The sequence below is a fragment of the Delphinus delphis genome, chromosome 9 (assembly GCF_949987515.2).
Source record: "Delphinus delphis chromosome 9, mDelDel1.2, whole genome shotgun sequence".
In the NCBI taxonomy this organism is placed as follows: domain Eukaryota; kingdom Metazoa; phylum Chordata; class Mammalia; order Artiodactyla; family Delphinidae; genus Delphinus; species Delphinus delphis.
Window position 1 is genome coordinate 64854170 of NC_082691.1, and position 18912 is coordinate 64873081.

At 41.1% G+C, this 18912-nt stretch overlaps 1 protein-coding gene across 1 annotated transcript in view; it reads left to right on the forward strand.

Annotated features, from left to right (window-relative positions):
* Positions 1 to 1776: 1776 nt before the first annotated feature.
* The window catches only part of NPSR1 (neuropeptide S receptor 1), a 132617-nt gene continuing 115481 nt past the window's right edge, over positions 1777 to 18912 (forward strand). Inside the window, 1 exon segment of the mRNA XM_060019785.1 lies at positions 1777 to 1968. Coding sequence (XP_059875768.1) covers positions 1777 to 1968 — 192 coding nt within the window.

Genomic DNA, 18912 nt, shown 5'->3' on the forward strand with positions numbered 1-18912 from the left:
TTGGGTAGCCACAGGTCAAAAACTGATCCAACTGGACCATGAGTGGAAAGAAAACAGCACAACCCAAGGTTCTCTCTCCACCTATTCCCTGTCCATGGCATCTACCATTTTCTCTCTCTTCATCCTGACCACACTATGACTTAACTGACTTCTGTCCTTCCCCAGAAGTTTCTCACAGATTTCATTTTATAAATTTTTATTGAAGTAAAACAGACCTACAAAAAACATGCATGCATTTTATGTGTGTAGTGCAGTGAATTTCCCTAAATTAAATACATGTAAGGAACCCAGATAAAGAGATGGAAATTATAGACCATGTAATTTCAGCTTTACTGGATACTGACAAATTGCTCTTCAAGGTGACCATATCAGCTAACTCTCACACCAGAAGTAAAAATGTACACCCATTTCTTCTCATCTTTGTCGACACTTGGGGTAGTCAGACCCTAGTTTTCACTATGCCAATGAATAAAAATTCTGTCTTAAGTTGTTTTTCTTATTTAATGGTTAAGCACTTTTTTCGTGTTTGCCAGTCAGAATACTCTTTGCTCATTTTGCTATTGGGTTGTCGTCCTGTTTTCACCCTTTCCCTAAGAGTTCACAGCTCATCCTGTTTTCTGAACAGCTCCCTCCTATTTGCTACCCCTTCAGTACAGACTTAATATCTTCTCATCTCTATCACACTGCACTCTTCCTAGGCGGGATGGATTATGCTACAACTTTCCCAGGAAATATCATGGGGACTATATTCTTTTATGACCATCACTACCTCTTATACTAGGTGTCGTTAACCAGTGGCTGTGCATATATGGCTCACAGAACATTTTCAGTATAAGTTACCAGGTATCATGCTTGGTTGTAATACAAGCAGCTTAGTCCTTTTGCTTTGCACCTGGCCTGCTCCCCTTACTCATGTTAACTTCATGCCTCAATAGGCCCTTGAGATTTGATGCAAATCAGTGTATGTTACAGTAAAAGCACCTCTGTCTAGGAATTTCTGAAGAAATGAGTTATCATCTCATTTCCATCACCAGCTGTGGGATCTGAGCAAGTCATTTCATGGTGAGAAGCAGTCTCTTCTAGTGTAAAATGAGAACATAAAGATATGTTCCCTGCTTACCTCGCAGAGTTGTTTTGAAGATCAAATAAAAGAACATCAAGGTGATAAGAGTATCTACCAGGCACCAATCCCAGTCGCATCACGAGGGGTCGTGGCTGACTGACAAACACAGACCCCAGGCTTTTCTGAGCACTGCCCTCTGAAAACCTAGAATAGAACCACGGGTGTGAAATACAAATGTGCTCTTTGCCCACATTTACTGAAATAACGTACAGGCTACTAAGTAAATGGCTGGGTGAGGATTTTAAGTCAGAAGGCACCCTCAGCTGAAACAAATGCATCATTATGATTTGATTTCAGAAATGCAAACATGACCTGAATGAATCGACTGTCTGTTGAGTCCAAATTCTTATATTGTTGAAGCTGGAGCAGATGTGTGGCGGTCTGTCCTGGAAGTGAGGAAAAGTACAACTGAGCAGGGAGGCCTGTCCGGGGAACCACGTGGATCGCTGTGAGGGGCTCCTGCCTGTTCTGGGGACCAGGCCCCCTGTGCTGGGCGGGAATGTGGGGTGTTGAGCAGCACGTGGTTTCAGGAAGCAGGCAGGGCTCTCTAGTGAGGTGGGCTCCACAGGGCTCCGTGTCTCTGCTCAGCTGAGCTCCAGCAGAAGCTTAGGGAGGCAGGGGAGGTGTAGAGCTGCAGCTGCTGTCCCGCCCTCATGAGAGGGCAGGACTCTGTCCCCGGCTGCAGGCGCAGGGACAGCTGGGCTCAGCCCCACCTCACGGAGGGCAGCCCCAAGTCCAACGAGACTGGGCAGACACTGGATTCTCCCATCCTCTGCACGGAAACAGTGACTTTCACTGCAGTGGTGGAAGGAGAGGAACGGGGCTCCTTCTACTACTCCTTTAAGGTGAGTTTCCTGCCTTCCACTCTGAACACTGATTTTAAGTCATAAGACAAAGTAGAATGTTAGATTGAGTTAAAAGAGTGTAGCCAATATTGTGAATTAGTGTAGTTTATTTTCTTTACTGAAAAGAGTTTAAAACAAAAAACTGATGATCTAAAGCAATGAATTTTTCATACTGTGCAAGGACCTATATTGTAATTTCTTAAGAGTACTGGTGGGGTCTGTTGTTGGTTTGTTTTTCTGCTGCTGCTGCAAATGTGTGAATCATGAGTAACATTCATGAGTGGATGACTTTTTAATTTTCCCCTTTTCCTTAGGTGAAAGCACTTTTAATTGATCCTGTAGTAGTGCTTGAAATGTCTGTTTCTTGTAAGGGTTACTGTTGTGAGTTTTTTGCTAGGAACATCAGAGGAGTGGAAAGCCCACATTGCCCAGGACAGTAGCTGATGCAGTGAGAGACAGCGCTGAGGAAGGAAGGAAGGATCACACTTTCTTTGTTGAGTCTTTGCATTGAACATCAGTGAGAAATAGGGTCTTTGACTGTAGCTGGTGATGTCACTGTTTGCAACAAGTTGCCCTCCTAAAACAGATGAGGAAACCAGAGTTCAGTGAGTTTCACCTTCAAAGTATCCAAGGGCCACATTGAGGAAAATGTCCTCATTAAGCTAATACTGTTTCCTCTTCTGAACAAGACTGTGGTCAGGAACAAACCGGGCATCTGGAAAACAGTGTCCTGCTTCTTGCTTGGGAATGCTGGGACGTCAGGTTACTTCACAGGCTGCCTGATGGTGCTTTCAGTTGTTACACTAGTTCCCGGGGCTCAAACTGGTCTTTTATACCAAAAAGGAAAATACTTCAGGAAAAGTTCTAGCAGTTTTTTTTTTTTTTTTAATCCTCTGGGTGTTCTTGAAATTATTATTTTTTACTGACAAAGTAGAATTGCTGTAATATCCACGTTGGAGCTTTGCTTCTTTGCCAACACTCAGAATAAAACTTTCAGCAGGGAGCTGTCCCAGGAGCCAGCCTCACTGGTGCTGGAGAGACCAAGAGACAATATAGCAAAGCAGAGCCGAACAAGTCACTTCAGCTGACTGCACGGGACCTATCCCTAGGCACCACCTCCTAACGCATGAATGCTCACACACAGCCCAGCTGCCCGGCTCCACGACAGAAAATAGAAGCTGCAATTGGAGTTTGGGACCATTTACTGTTGACTGAATAATCCCCTCTATGAAATCAGCCTGCAGGTCCAGAGATTCTTAGAGAAGCAGGCTTTTTGCACCCAGGAAACACACCACTCCTCTCAGCGATGCTGCCTCTGCAGCCTCTTTGATATTGATAGAACATGACAGCAAACAGAATGAAGAGAGACGGGCCACTGCAAGAGGGATAATAATCAGCAATACGGCAGTTGTTCTGAGATTCAGGCAATAATCATTCTCAGCTGAAATCCCATTTGCCATTTTTTGAATACAGCTCCTAAGGGGATGTTCTGAGTATGTGGACGAACAAATCCCTGCTCAGTCTCTTCTAGTGTTTGTACTCTGTGCTAGCAACATCATCTCCAGGCACTAAGGAACATCACATCGTTTTCATCTCATTTCTATTAATAAGTTTTCTCTCAAGAAATTGGGCCATTAGACAAGGAGAGGAGCAGAAAGAGAGTAAATATGTCTGGCCAGGAGCTTAGAATGTTGTTTCATTTTTTGAGAGGTATAATCATTCATTAAAACAGTGATTTTTAGTTACATAGAAGTCAGTAGTGGTGTTGGTGGGAACTAGCTTAAGTGTCTTAGTGTAACTTTTTCCATGGTCCCCTTTGAGCACAAGCAGTTTTGATGCACTGTTGATACAGAAACAGCTCTGATGCACTCTTGTTCCTCTTGTTCTGATGAAAACTGTCACCCTTTTATCCCACAACCTTCTCAAGAAGAAAGTCAGAAATGTGCTTCTTTACTGTCTCCCAAACTTGTCCTTTTCATCTCCACTGCCTTTTCCAAAAGCAGTAAAAATGTCATCAAAATTGAAATGGTAACAGCCTTACCAGAACTAATAGCAAGAGCAATAGTCATACCTTTCATTGGCTGTGGGCTTTCCTGGTGGCAGGAATTTTTCTAAACGATTTTTGCGAAGTATCTCATTTAATTCTCAGCCCATGTTGTATCTTCCCATCTGGAATTGCCTTCCATCTTCACCTGTGTTTATCTAAATTCTTCCCACTCTTTAAGGCTCCTCTTGGGTTGCTTCCTCCCTGAAACCCCCCTGACCCACCCCTCCTCTGAGTTCCAGTAGTGTACTGGAGTGTACCTCTCTCCTTGCCACTTAATCCAACACTCCTTAACTGCTCTTGCAATAAGCATCAGGTAAATGGGTAACAGTTATTAAGCTCCTTGAGTGAAAGGAATGCCTGATGTTTGTTTCCTGTTTTCTCCAGAAATCAGCACCATGCTAGGCTTACTCAATAAACACTTACTGCATAAATGAAATGTGGTGTTCTGTTTCTGTCCACTGTCTACATGTTGTCAGACTGGGCAACAGGAAGTTTGCTTTCTTAGTGACAGAGGTGGGGGTCTTGTTAACTGCTGCTCCACACATCAGCCCCTGCCCTGCTGGGTCTCTATCAGCTGTACTCACCGAGGTCCTTCTCTGCAGGTACATTCAGCTCATCCTTATTCCGTTTCTAAACCAATGTGATGAAGGTAAGTTATAGTTGCCAGCGGGTGGGTACGGAAGTAGCTATGCCATCATACCTCGTACCTGCTTAAGCCCTGGAGAACCCATACCCACCCCGTTGCCGCCTTACCTAGCCTCAGCTGCCTTACTGAGTCTTCATGCCTGGACTTCTAACCTAGTCACCAACGTAGCCCTGTACTTCTCTGAACCCAAAGCTCTCTTGGCAGGAGGCAAGACACCCCTGTCTAGATCTTACTAGCCCTTTCTTCACAAGCTCAGAGCCTTTTCTTTCTTCCCCATCTCCATCTCCAAATTCTTACACCTGCTCCCCACTGCTCTAACCTACTCTGTCAACCTAAGTGTGTCCTTGGATATCAGCAGGGAAGGCAGAGGGGAGTTCACCTCCCCCTTCCTCTATCCTGGGCTTCACATGACTAACGCTCTGTGGTCCTGGGTTCAAGGTTCTCAGCTCAGGCCCCAGTTTCCTTCACAGTTTCCAGTTTCTCATATGTTCAAGGTTTCATCCAGTTCACCTCCTCCATTCCTAGCCCCCAGCATTAAGCAATTATATGGGCTTCAAGAATCTACCAGATGCTTTCAAGGAGGATGGGACCTGGCTCATCAGAAAGTGAATGGAGGACCTGAATATGAGCCTGTCCAAGTGGAAGACAAAGATGAAACTCTCTTCTTAATAGCCTTTAATTTTTTTTGTTTTGTTTTTAAAAAATATTTATTTATTTATTTAGGCTGCGCTGGGTCTTAGTTGTGGCACGCGGGCTCTTTTAGTTGCGGCATGTGGGATCTAGTTCCCTGACCAGGGATCGAACCCTGGCCCCCTACATCGGGAGTGCGGAGTCTCAACCACTGGACCACCAGGGAAGTCCCAATAGCCTTTAATTTTGACTGTGAATTCGTTAGCAATGATTCCTGAATCCCTGATTCTTAACGATGAGAAAATTAATTCAAAGTAACGGGGAGGGAAACCTGCCTGAATTAGTAAATTGCCGAAATTATAAAATAATGCAAATGAACTCAGTTTTATTACTCTCAGGTGAGGGGAGAAATATGAACCAAGACTGTGAATATATCACCTGAAGATCTTTTATTGAATCTCCTTCAGTGGGTCATTACAAATGATATGCAATTAGTCTAACTATTGTTTATATGTAAATGGTTGCTTCTAAGTGCTTGAGGGTGATTGGACAGTTTGTTGCCTTTGTTTTGCACCCTTTGCTTGCAGTCTTACTGTTAATTTTGTTAACACACCCTTCCTCCATTAATATAACAAAAGCAAATTCCAGTTCAACCCATGCCCCAATTATTTCACACTAAGCTTTAGGAAAAGCTTAATTTAAGAAGCTTAAGTATACTGTGCTTGTTTTTATTATATTTAGGCTGACAAGTCATTTCTAAGAACTCTCTCTACCTACTGTGTACCAGCATTTTCACTTTCAGTGACTGTCACTTCAGCTCCTCTCTACCCACTTGCCTGCTTCCCTGAACCCTCCTCTTGTCTCATCACAGCCCTGCAGGACTTGCCTGTCTCACTTCCTGCTTGGACCCCAGGACAATGTCAAGGATGCCCTTCCTGGAATCCAGGAGCCCTCAGTCCTAGACCTCCCAATGTATCTCCTGCAAGTTATAACAAAGGTCTTGCATTTACATTTTTTTGTCCTCTTCTAATCAGTTTAACTCAGTATGTTCATTTTGAGTTTCGAGAGTTGAATAATGTGGCTGTTCATAGGGAAATTACTACTAATTTTGCCTAGTTAGATAATTATTAAAGAGCTGCTATCACTGCCTTTTTCTGCACACCACTTTCCAATCCCTTGCCCTGGGCCAGCTCTACCATGTTCACCTTCACTCCATGTCCTTGAGAAAAGCACGTGTGTCATCTGTTGGCTCCACAAGGCTATTGTGCAGTTCCCAAGCTATGTACTCTAGTGTGTGAGAAAGGGTAACTTCCTTAACTAACTTTCTCTTTGGGTCACTAATATATCTGATGCCAGGAAACAATCTTAGTTAATTCAGAGTAAACTCAGAATTGCACAGTTTTCCAGCCTGTGAAGGGTTTTCCCACTTTCTGACTCAGGAAAGGCATCTAAGCTCTAGGAATGATGCTTCTACAGCGTGTGTGTTCACATGTGTGTGGTCAGAGTGAGGGAAGGAGGCTGACCTTGGGAGGAATCTGGGCAAGTTGGCGTCAGCTAAGATGAAGAGGACTGTCTGGGCTTCATAAGTGGTCATGCTAGTTCCACACCCTTGTCTGGATCCCCATCTGGCCCGGGTCAGACTGCACTGCTTTCTGCTGCAGCATACCTTTGTCTCGTTTCCTTCAGGTACACGGGTGCCCACATCTCCCTCTTTCCCTCTCTCAACTTTGGCTGAATTTCTGGATCCTTCCTGGGAATAAAAAGTTTGACTGCTTCCCTCCCAAATTTGGGCTGGTCTTCTCTCTCCCCACGTGGCCATCGTATCTATTCAACTCCCACGCCATAAAAATCTGGGTAAATCCCCAGGGGCTGCCATCCCCTGGTTCCTATACAGTAAGTGTAGCTTAGCACCCTTTAATCCTGTGCTCGCAGCCTTGGTCTCTTCCTCTCTTTGTGGTAGCCTTATAAGGGGCCAATACAATATCCTCTCACATTCTGTACCACTATTGTACCGTCTGACACTCCTGTCTCCTGCTGCCTGCTTTCTCTCTGGTGGGGAAACTGACTTGACTGTTTTCTGACAAATTTATTATTCCAGACTCTCTGCTCTGAATGCTCAAATGACACATCCTCTTGCAAAGGAAAAAGACACTTCTCTTCAAGCTACTTATGATATCCTCCATGAGGTATTTTTGAAGCCCCAGGCTGACTTGTGTCTCTTTGTCTGCACTGCTGGAGTAAAGACTGCCCTGAGGGCAGATCGGGTAGAGCTCTCTGGCTGCCTGGACTCTGGGAGGTTTTCTCAAGGAAGTAGAAAGGAGCATATCCATTAATGCTTCAAAAAAAATGTCACCCCGTCATCCTTGAAGTCATTTCCTGTTGATAGAGTGGGTAAGAATGTTTCGAGCTATGTTCTCAAGTGGACAAGAAATGTAACTTTATTTTCTGTAACTGAACTTAGCTTCTCTCTGGACCTCTCAGTCTAGCTGATGGCAGAAGAAGTAGCCTAGTCATCCCCAGGTAAACTCAGGCTCTCGACTCTTCCCCATCACTGTAGAGAGGCACAGGCTGGAAAGTCAGACTGCTGGGGTCAGGTCCCAGCGCCACCACCATCGAGCTGTGACCATGGGGAAGTTTGCTTCTACCTGTGCCTTGGTTTACTTACCTGGCAAATGATTCTGAGAATTAAGTGTCCTTCAGAGGGCTGTTGTGATGAGTTAACCCTGAATCTCAGTGGTTTAACACGTCAAAAGTTTATTTTTCTCTCACGTCCCAGTTGCAGGCAGATCAACTTGTAGCTCTGCCTTCTAGAACAAGCAGCTTGCAAGGGAGATGGCAAAGCTTCTCTTATCTGCTTTGGCCTGAAATGACACATGACTGACTCTGATTCCATTGGCAAGAATTAATTAGCTGATGGGCATAGGAGATGTAGTTTAACTGAATGCCCCCAGTGAGGGGAACATAGTATACTGCTGTAAAGCTTGGTTTGACCTTCACCTTCTGCACAATAAAACCCAAACTCTTCAGCCTGGCCTTCTGGCTCTGCACAGTCTGACTGGACCACCCCCCCCAACTCCTCTCCTCTCCTCCTGTACCATGCTGCACTGAATACCATACTCCAGGGAAATATTACCTTTGGCAGGAATGCCTTTCTCATAGCTTTTTCTTCTGATATCACATCTAAGCTCAATTGCCCCCTCATCTGTGAAGAATTCAGATTGTTTAGTAGATCAGCATCATCACTATTCTTATGCTTCCAAAGCGCTTCAAATCTCTGTGCAACAAGATTCATCTCTTGACATGCATGTCTGCCTACACACACACACACACATACGTGTGCACATAAACATAGACCAACACACACATACACAGATACACACACACACACACACACACACACACACACACACACACAAGATGTCAGTCATTTTAAGGCAGCTCTAGATCCCACTACCCCTAGCGTAGTGCCTGACACATGGTAGACAAATGGTCAAAACATATTTTGTTGAATGAAAGGGCATATCAAGAAACAATCTGTATAACAAGTTTATTCCTAAATTCTCAGTAAATTCGTGTGAACACATTAGAGTGGATGAAGTCTTAATCCTTATTCTACAAGCCACTGGGTTTGAACTTAAAGGTACCATGATTTTAGGGAATTCCTGACAGCACAGCATGCCCTATTGGCAGGGAGGATGCATAGACAGGTCATTAGACCTGAAGCAAACAACATCCAAGATCTGTCTGTTCCCCTTCCCTTGCCACCAGCTCTGGTTCCACATCTGAGACCTGGAAGCCATCCACTTCTGAGCCCTAAGACATCGGGCAGGTTTTGGAAAAGGGTGTTCACATTCACATCCCTGCTCTCCACTTATGTGTTCTGATGCCCGATTATAGAAACTCAGCCACAGAGATCTTCTGCAAAGTGCAGAGGGCAGAGGGCACCACCTGTGGACAACAGGATCTGCTCCAGTGGGGTGAATGTGTCAGCCTTGTCTACTAGAATCTCAATCAGTTAGTCACACATCGTTCCTGTCTGCTGCCTCTGGACACTTCAAGCAGAAAATGTGTCTCTGCTGTGAACAGTGAGACTACAACTGCTTTCGCTGGGTAGGACCTTATACTAGGGACTAGGGAGCCAAAGAGGATTTATCACTGTCCTAAGGGGCTGGGAAACTAATGCTTTCATTCAACAAATATTACTAAGGTGATTTCAGCCTTTTAAATTCTTAACAACTATAGATAAACTTAAATATTTCTCTCTCAATTTAAATTTCAAAATAAATTAAATATCATATCTAAAAATAAGTCAAAGTATAAACATGCAGAATACAATCTTCGAAACTGTATTCTTTTCTTCCCCATATGTCATGTACCCCTTTACCTTACCCAGTTGAGAATCACAGATGGGCTTGACTATTACTTTAGGCACTGGGGTTTCAAAGATGAACAAAACAGGTATGTCACTCTCAGACAATTCTGTGTAATGGGGGAAAGAGACAGCCAATAATTATGATACAAGGGAAGAGAATGCAGTCACTTAGATAAGGGGAGAAAAGACAGGGGTGAGGGAGAAGTGACAGAACGAGGCATACGCAAATTAAAAAGGAGGATTTCCAGAGAACTAGAACAAAAAATTTCATAATTTGTATGGAAACACAAAAGACCCCAAATAGCCAGAGCAATCTTGAGAAAGAAAAACAGAGCTGGAGGAATCAGGCTCCCTGACTTCAGACTATACTACAAAGCTACAGTAATCAAGACAGTATGGTACTGGCACAAAAACAGAAATACAGATCAATGGAATAGGATAGAAAGCCCAGAGGTAAACCCACACACATATGGTCACCTTATTTTTGATAAAGGAGAATATACAATGGAGAAAAGACAGCCTCTTCAATAAGTGGTGCTGGGAAAACTGGACAGCTACATGTAGAAGAATGAAATTAGAACACTACCTAACACCATACACAAAAGTAAACTCAAAATGGATTAAAAACCTAAATGTAAGGCCAGACACTATTAAACTCTTAGAGGAAAATATAGGCAGAACCTCTATGACATAAATCACAGCAAGATCCTTTTTGACCCACTTCCTAGAGAAATAGAAATAAAAACAAAAATAAACAAATGGGACCTAATGAAACTTAAAAGCTTTTGCACAGCAAAGCAAAACATAAACAAGATGAAAAGACAACCCTCAGAATGGCAGAAAATATTTGCAAATGAAGCAACTGACAAAGGATTAATCTCCAAAATTTACAAGCAGCTCATGCAGCTCAATATCAAAAAAACAAACCACCCAATCCAAAAATGGGCAAAAGACCTAAACAGACATTTCTCCAAAGAAGATATACAGATTGCCAACAAACATATGAAAGAATGCTCAACATCATTAATCATTAGAGAAATGCAAATCAAAATTACAATGAGGTATCACCTCACACCAGTCAGAATGGCCATCATCAAAAAATCTACAAACAATAAGTGCTGGAGAGGGTGTGGAGAAAAGGGAACCCTCCTGCACTGTTGGTGGAATGTAAATTGATACAGCCACTATGGAGAACAGTATGGAAGTTCCTTAAAAAACTAAAAGCAGAACTACCATATGACCCAGCAATCCTACTACTGGGCATATACCCTGAGAAAACCATAATTCAAAAAGAGTCATGTACCACAATGTTCATTGCAGCACTATTTACAATAGCCAGGACATGGAAACAACCTAAGTGTCCATCAACAGATGAATGAAGAAGATGTGGCACATATATACAATGGAATATTACTTAGCCATAAAAAGAAATGAAATTGAGTTATTTGTAGTGAGGTGGATGGACCTAGAGTCTGTCATACAGAGTGAAGTAAGTCAGAAAGAGAAAAACAAATACTTTATGTTAACACATATATATGGAATCTAAAAAAAAAAAAAAAAAGAATGGTTCTGAAGAACTTAGGGGCAGGACAGGAATAAAGATGCAGACGTACAGAATGGACTTGAGGACACAGGGAGTGGGAAGGGTAAGCTGGGACAAAGTGAGAGAGTGGCATGGATATATATACACTACCGAATGTAAAATAGATAGCTAGTGGGAAGCAGCCGCATGGCACAGGGAGATCAGCTCAGTGCTTTGTGTCCACCTAGAGGGTGGGATATGGAGGCTGGGAGGGAGACGCAAGAAGAAGGAGGTATGGGGATATATGTATATGTATAGCTGATTCACTTTGTTATAAAGCAGAAACTAACACCATTGTAAAGCAATTATACTCCAATAAAGAGGTAAAAAAAATGAAGTGGGAATTAAAAAAAAAAAGGAGGATTTCTACATAGAAAATCAAGTCACTCTTCATTGAAGACAGGTAAACAGAAGCTTTGAATTTAGATAAAAGAGAGAGATAAAAAGACCCAAGTGGACCATTAGACTAAACAATATGGAGTTTTTTCCTTATAGGCAAGAAGAAATCTTTGAAGTTTTATTAGCAAAAGTGTTAGCAGTGAAAACTGTGACTGAGAGAGATTAATCAGGCTGCAGAGTGCTGGATGGGATGTAGGGAGGGGACACTGAGGAAAGAGAGTCAGTTACAATGACCCAATGAGTGGTGTTAGTGCTCAGACGAGGATTGCCTGAGAGTGGACAGGAAGAAGCCGTGGGACTTCCTGTCCAATCATATGCAGGTTTGGGGAATTAGAGAAGATTGGCAGAGGCAGGGAAGGACGATGACATGGGGGCTCAAATTGATAAGATGATTCTAAAATGTATGTGGAAAGACAAAGGAAATTGAATGGCCACAACAATTCTCAAAAAGAATAAAGTTGGGGAACTCACACTAGCTTGTTATGACTTACTATAAAGCTACAGTGTGGTATTGAGGAAAGGATAGACAACCAGAAATGGAACAAATAGGGAGTCCAGAAATAGACTCAATCATATACAGTCACTTAATTTTTGACAAAAATAAAAAGGCAATTCAATGGAGAAAAGCAAAATTGTTGCTGGAATAAAGGGATAGCCATATGTAAGAAGGGAATCCCTGCCCAAACCTTACACCCCATAAAAATTAACCCCAAATGGATCACATGCCTAAGTGTAAACGCTAAAATAAAACAACCCTAAAATAAAATAAAAAAGACAATATAGGAGATAAACTTTGTGACCTTGGATTAGGCAAAAATTTCTTACATACAACACTAATGGCACAATCCATAAAGGAAAAATTTATTAAATTGGACTTTGTTAAAATTAAGAACTTCTAACACACCATTGTAAAGCAATTATACCCCAATAAAGATGTTAAAAAAAAATTAAGAACTTCTATAATTTAAAAGATGCTATTAAGAGAATAAAAAAGCTAACCACATACTAGGAGGAAATATCTATAAACCACAAATCTAATAAATAATTTTTATTCAGAAGATATAAATAATTCTTAAAGCTCAGTAAAAAGAAACAAAAATCCCAACTTAAAACAATAGGAAACTTTCAAACAGATATATCACCAAATGGTGACTAAGCACATGAAAAAATGCTTAACATCCTTGATCACTGGTGAAATGCAAAATAAAACCTCAATGAAATACCACCACACACTTATTAGAATGGCTGAAATAGAAATATACTGATGATATCAAGAATTGGCCAGGGTGTGAAGCAACTAGAACCATCATACATTACTGATGGCAAAGCAAAATGGTAAAGACAGTTTGGAAACTTTTTGCCATTTTCTTAAGAAGTTAAACATACATTTATTATACAACCTCAAAATCCTACTGCTGGGTATTTGCCCAAGAAAAATAAAACTTATATCTACATAAAAGCCTGTATGTCAATACTTATACTGGCTTCATTTGAAATTGCCAGAAACTGGAAACAACTCAAATGTCCAGCAGTTAGAGAATGGATAAACTGTAGTACATCTATACAATGGAATATTACTTGGCAATAAAAAGAATAAACTTACAGATACACAAAACAATGTGGATGAATTTCAAATGTATTATGCTAAGTGAAAGGAGCCAGACTCAAAATGCTATAACGATTTCATTTACATGATGTTGCTGAGAAAACAAAACTCTAAGAACAGAAAACAAATCAGTGGTTGCTGGGAAGAGGTTGACTACAAAAGGGCACAGGCGACTGTCTTTGGGTTATCGAACTACTCTACATGTTGATTGCAATGATGGTTAAGTTTGTCAAAATTCACAAAACTGAGCGTTCAAAGGGTGAATTTTCCTCTGTATAAAGTATTACTTGATAAAAAGTATTCTATAGCGATGTAACTTTCCTCAAAGCATGTTTCATTTAAAAGTTATAAACCCCCAAGTGACAGCATAGTGGAGGTAATGCTAAAACCCCCAGAGGACCTGAAACGGGATACAAATTTAGAAGATTAGTACGGAATTCAAGATGGAGGAGCCTCCAAAAGCACTAAGTATGGATCAAAATAGACAGAATAATGAAGTTCTCACTTCACATAGGTATTGCTTAAACGTCACCTCCTCAAGAGTCTTTGATTTAATGACATTATATGTCTATGCATTTGTTATCTATCTCATGGTGTCTACAAACTATGCTCCATGAGGACAGGAGCTGTATCTTGTTTTATCACTTGCCTCCAGTGCCACCAGTCATGCCTTGATAAGACCCTCAGAGAGTCTTGAAGAGTCAATGAACCCTATCATAGACTTAGCACTGTGCTAAGCATAAATATTGACAAAGAATTCAGGATATAGCTCCGTGAATGTTTTCCAAGGGTCCTCTTTATTCTACTTTACAAGTAGACATCAACCATTAGCCATTTAGCATGAATCTTTACTATATAATATTTAGTACTAGTGAGGAATACTGAGGATGCTACCAAATTTTGGAAAACATCAACAGCATTGGTGAAAGGAGGAACTACATGAGCCCGGAGAAGGGGAAAGTGTGTTCAGGAACAGGTCCTGAATAGACTCCTGTAGATAGCAGTGCTGTTTGGTTGACCCCATAGTTAATCTCAACATCCTTCTCGCTTTCCCAGCTGAATACTCCCTTGTAGTAAAAGGTAGCACAGTTTGAGAAACTAATTGGAAGTCTATGAGATTTCTGATAAAGGTTTCTCTCTTTTTTTCTTTTTTTTTTTGGATAAAAAGAGAAAGACGCGGCTGGAATTTTACTTCCTCCCTTGAATTCAGATACAATGCATGGAGCTGCAGCAGCCATTTGCAAACCCAAAAGAAAAGCTAAGGCAATTTCAATGAGTTAGGACAGCAGCTACCTATCTTCAGATTTCTTATTATGTGAAAAAAATAACTTTATTTGTTTCAGCCATGGTTACGTGGGCTTACTTTTACTTTTGAGCTGAACACCTTCCCAAGCGACACGAATACCAAGTGCAAAACTACACATTTAGAGTACTGAAGCCAAGCCGTTGAAAGTGAGAGTCAAACAGACATTTCATATATTCTGCCTTTGGGTGGCGCAGGGCCTGGCTCTTCTCATGTTTCTCATCCTGCTATTTTCTAGATTACAAAGGTACTGAACAGAGTTTTATAAACAGTGATTCAGAATGGATTGTATGTTTCCGAGTAACCAAGGAAGAGAAAGTTTCTCCCCCTTCCCAAAGAAAAGAGCCCTAAATTTTTCAGAATTATTCTTCACATTTCAGATGACCATGTGATTCACTTAGGTAATACTATGAAAAAAAAATACTAAAAGTACTTTTAAAAACACTAGTTCAGGGCTTCCCTGGTGGCGCAGTGGTTGAGAGTCCGCCTGCCGATGCAGGAGACACGGGTTCGTGCCCCGGTCCGGGAAGATCCCACATGCCGCGGAGCCTGCACGTCCGGAGCCTGTGCTCCGCAACGGGAGAGGCCACAACAGTGAGAGGCCCGCGTACTGCAAAAAAAAAACACAAAAAAAACACTAGTTCAAAAAACTACCCAAAACAATGGCTCATTTTTTCATGATGGCTCAATAAGAGGATTTTTATTCTCCTCCCTGAAGCACAAGGAATCACAACCCTTCCTGACAGTTTAAAACAACCAAGAAAAGTGTGAGAAACGGGCTGTGGACCCTAAACCAATCCTATATGGTGCTACCCTGACCGCATCACATGGTTTCTCTGGACCCAGGGAGCTCAGCTGTGGAAGCAAAACAATAATGATGTCCCTGCAGGATGGTGAAGAATGGAAGGAGCCACATCTCATGTGAAAGGTGAAGTTTGCGGGGAGAGAAGAAGGAGGATGATCATGGAGAAGTTCTACTCACTAATCTCTTGGGAGGGTCCCCCCAACCCAGAAGGGGTTAGGGGTGAGGGTGGGCTAATGCCCTTCTCCTCAAAGACCAGCCTCACAGACTCTTCATCTTCCCACACTCTCCACCCATCCAGACTATTACCCATTCTTAAAGGTACACAGAGCAGAAACGTCCCCGAACTCCTCCTCTTTTTAGTTCCATTGATAGTTCTCCTACAGATAGAAGTAGGTGGTTGGAGAGAAATGAGAAGCAATCATAACCTTGACATGATTCACAGGAAAGTAAAGAAACCTGTTTAATTCTGCTTAACCTGAATTTCCTAAATTTATTTGACCATATAACATTACAGTATTACCTCTAATTATACGCACCATGAAGACAATGTCCCCTGGAACATACCTCAGAAAAGGCTCTGCAACATCGTGTTGAGAGGCCCAGAGAGGTAAAATGATCTTACCAAGGTCACACAGCGATTAAATGGTAGTCAGGACAAGAACCGTAGTCTCTAGAAAAAAGTCAGAACTCCTGGTCGGCTTGTTGAGAGGATCATGAAAATAAGAGGGTACTTTATAACCTAGAAAGCACTAGTCAAATTTAAGATAGCAATAACTCACAATGCTGAGCATTACTGAAGTATATAGAATATTTGAATAAATGAAAAGGTATGTGGTGCTTCAGGATAGGAAGACTAAATTTTGTGAAGATGTCAATTCTCTGCAAATTTCTTAATAATGTTAAAAAATTTAATCAAATCTTCAATGTGACTATTTTAATTTGACAAAATAACTTAAAAGCTCTTTTAAAAAAGGTAAGAAAAGCTAAGAGATTTGAATACAGATGCTAATGAGGAAGAGGGATTTTTCTCTATCAGTTATTAATAAATATAAACCTGCATTAAGCAAAACATTTTAGAATTAGCACAGTAATTGAAAGATTAATAATAAATAATTTGCCCTGAAAATAAAATCCTAGTACATATATGAACTTACTACTACAAAGACACTACAAAAATTAGTAAGAAGAAATGAATGTTTTGGCAATAAAAGTAGTGAGTGGATGAGTGATGATTCTTACCTCATGTAAAGTTGTAAGATCAATTTCTGTTGGATTTCGTAACTAAGTTTTTACAAAATAGACAGCAAAAAGCATATTTAGCAGAGTAATTTTGGGATGAGCAATAACTTTCTAAGCCTAACAATAAAAATGTAAGGGGAAACAAAGAAAAGTATTTTCAATAAAAATAAATATATAATATTTATATGTACATAAATGTAATATTACATATTATAATATGAAATAGTTGTACTACAAATATAACATGACTAAAGTCCTTAATATATAAAAGCTCTTAGAAGAAAAAAGATATTTCTAACAGAAAAAACAGGCAAAGGAAATAAAAAGAATTTTAGTTGAAATGCCGACTTAATGTATAAAAAAATGTTATTTGCTTGTGGTCTGAACAATTCAAACTTAACCATGAAGCATAATATAAGACATATCAAATTAGCAAGGATTAAAGACAAACGTTACAAAAGCATGTGACAGTCTTGCAGACTGTTGGTGGGAAAGTAAATCGGGACAACTTAACCCAACTTTTCTAGAGAGCAATTTGGTAATATACAGCAAGCATAAACAGTACATTTACACTTGGACTTAGTAGGTCTACTTGCAGGATTAAACCTTAAGAATAGTAAAGAAATATTCAAGGAAACTTTAGACATAGTCATTTGTGTTAGATTATTTCATTGAGTACATATCTGACAGTAGAAAAGTGAAATTGTGACACAGCCACAGGATGGAATATTAAGAAATATTATGCACCTATAATAATCATTGTTCCTTATTCAATGTTAAACTTTTTGAAAAAGCACAATAAACTGCATATATAATATATTCCAAGTTTTACAGATACATAAATACCTATTCATATCCAGATATATAGCCAGAAAATATAAAAAGGAATATACCAAAAATGGGAAAGTGAGAAATTCTCTCTGGCAGATGGGGTTTTGTCCTTGCACTTTTGAAATATTTCACTAAATTTTTGACAGTGAGCACCTATTACTTTTATTATCAGAATCAACAAAATAATCACGTAAAATACACTATGTAATGTCTCAAAAATATTTTGCAAGTCGCAGTTCCATGAGAGCAAATGAAAGGATCTATTTCCTCTGCAGACAAATCACAAGGGAGGCTCTAAGAGGCATCTGAAAGCAGACACCTTTGTGATGGTAAAGCAGGCCAAATGGAAGAAGAGGAGGTTCCAGATAATGCACTTGGCCCCCAAGAATCACACATCGAAGGGTCTGAAGACCTGCCAGCGTCTCCCTAGTAATGAACTGTCTGGGTGCGAGAGGGATGCAGTCTTTAAATAATGAAGTTTACACACTTTCAGAGCCAAAGCAGAATTCAGGAATTTAGTGATGAATGCAGTGATTCTCCTAATTCATTTCTTTCTCTCCTCTCTCATATTGCTCCTCTTAGAATTTTTTCCCCACTCTGACCCCCAATTAGTATCTTAATAGTGATTTCTGGATTAAGCATGCAACATGTGAATTATCTATTCCTTTAAAACTCCATTTTCCAATTGTGTCATTTTTCTATTATCATTGGGATGGGCTGAACCATAAAGCGCACTTGGGCTTCCATGTTAAGTTGAGAATAGTAGGTAGGTGGATTAGACAGAGGCAGGCATCAGGCTTAGAGAATCAACCTGGCCCAGGGCACTAGCCTCTGCTAGGAACCAGGGTTCCTAAGCATAGGCCCAAGGTGATGTGGCCAACTCCATCGAAATCCAAGAGGCTCGGGTGGAGTGGGAGTGATGCTCGGAGTAAGGCAGGTGCCTGCATGTGTCGACTTTGGATAGGCTCCCAGGGAGCCTATGAAGTGACTAATGAGAGGTGGAAGGATTAGTGTTCAACCCTGGGCTGTGGAGGCTTGCATGTAGGGGATCAGATAGCATGTAGGGGACTAGAAACACAGGCAAGAGAATGGGAGGACAGTGGAAACCAAGGCAGATGACCAGCGGTCATTGGATGTACACTAATCATTAGCTTTTTAAACTCTGTTGACCAGCCACCCAATTTAGATGCACAGAAAATGAAGCCACCAAGAGTAGCAATATAGGACTAGAACCATCTCCCTGGAATAAGACAGAGCCCTTCTCACGCCCCATTCCCCCACCTGTTCTCATCTACCAAGATGTTCAGCTCCATGCCCTGGCCTCACATCTGCTTCTGTCCTTCCATTTGCTCGCTCCCCCAGATTTCTCCTAGCTACCTGATTTTGAGCCTCCTGGAAGGACTGGAAATGACAGATTGATTGTATCATGGTCTGAGCTGAGATAAGCCCTCAGGGGGAGGTTTCCTTGGACACTTTCCCTGTTG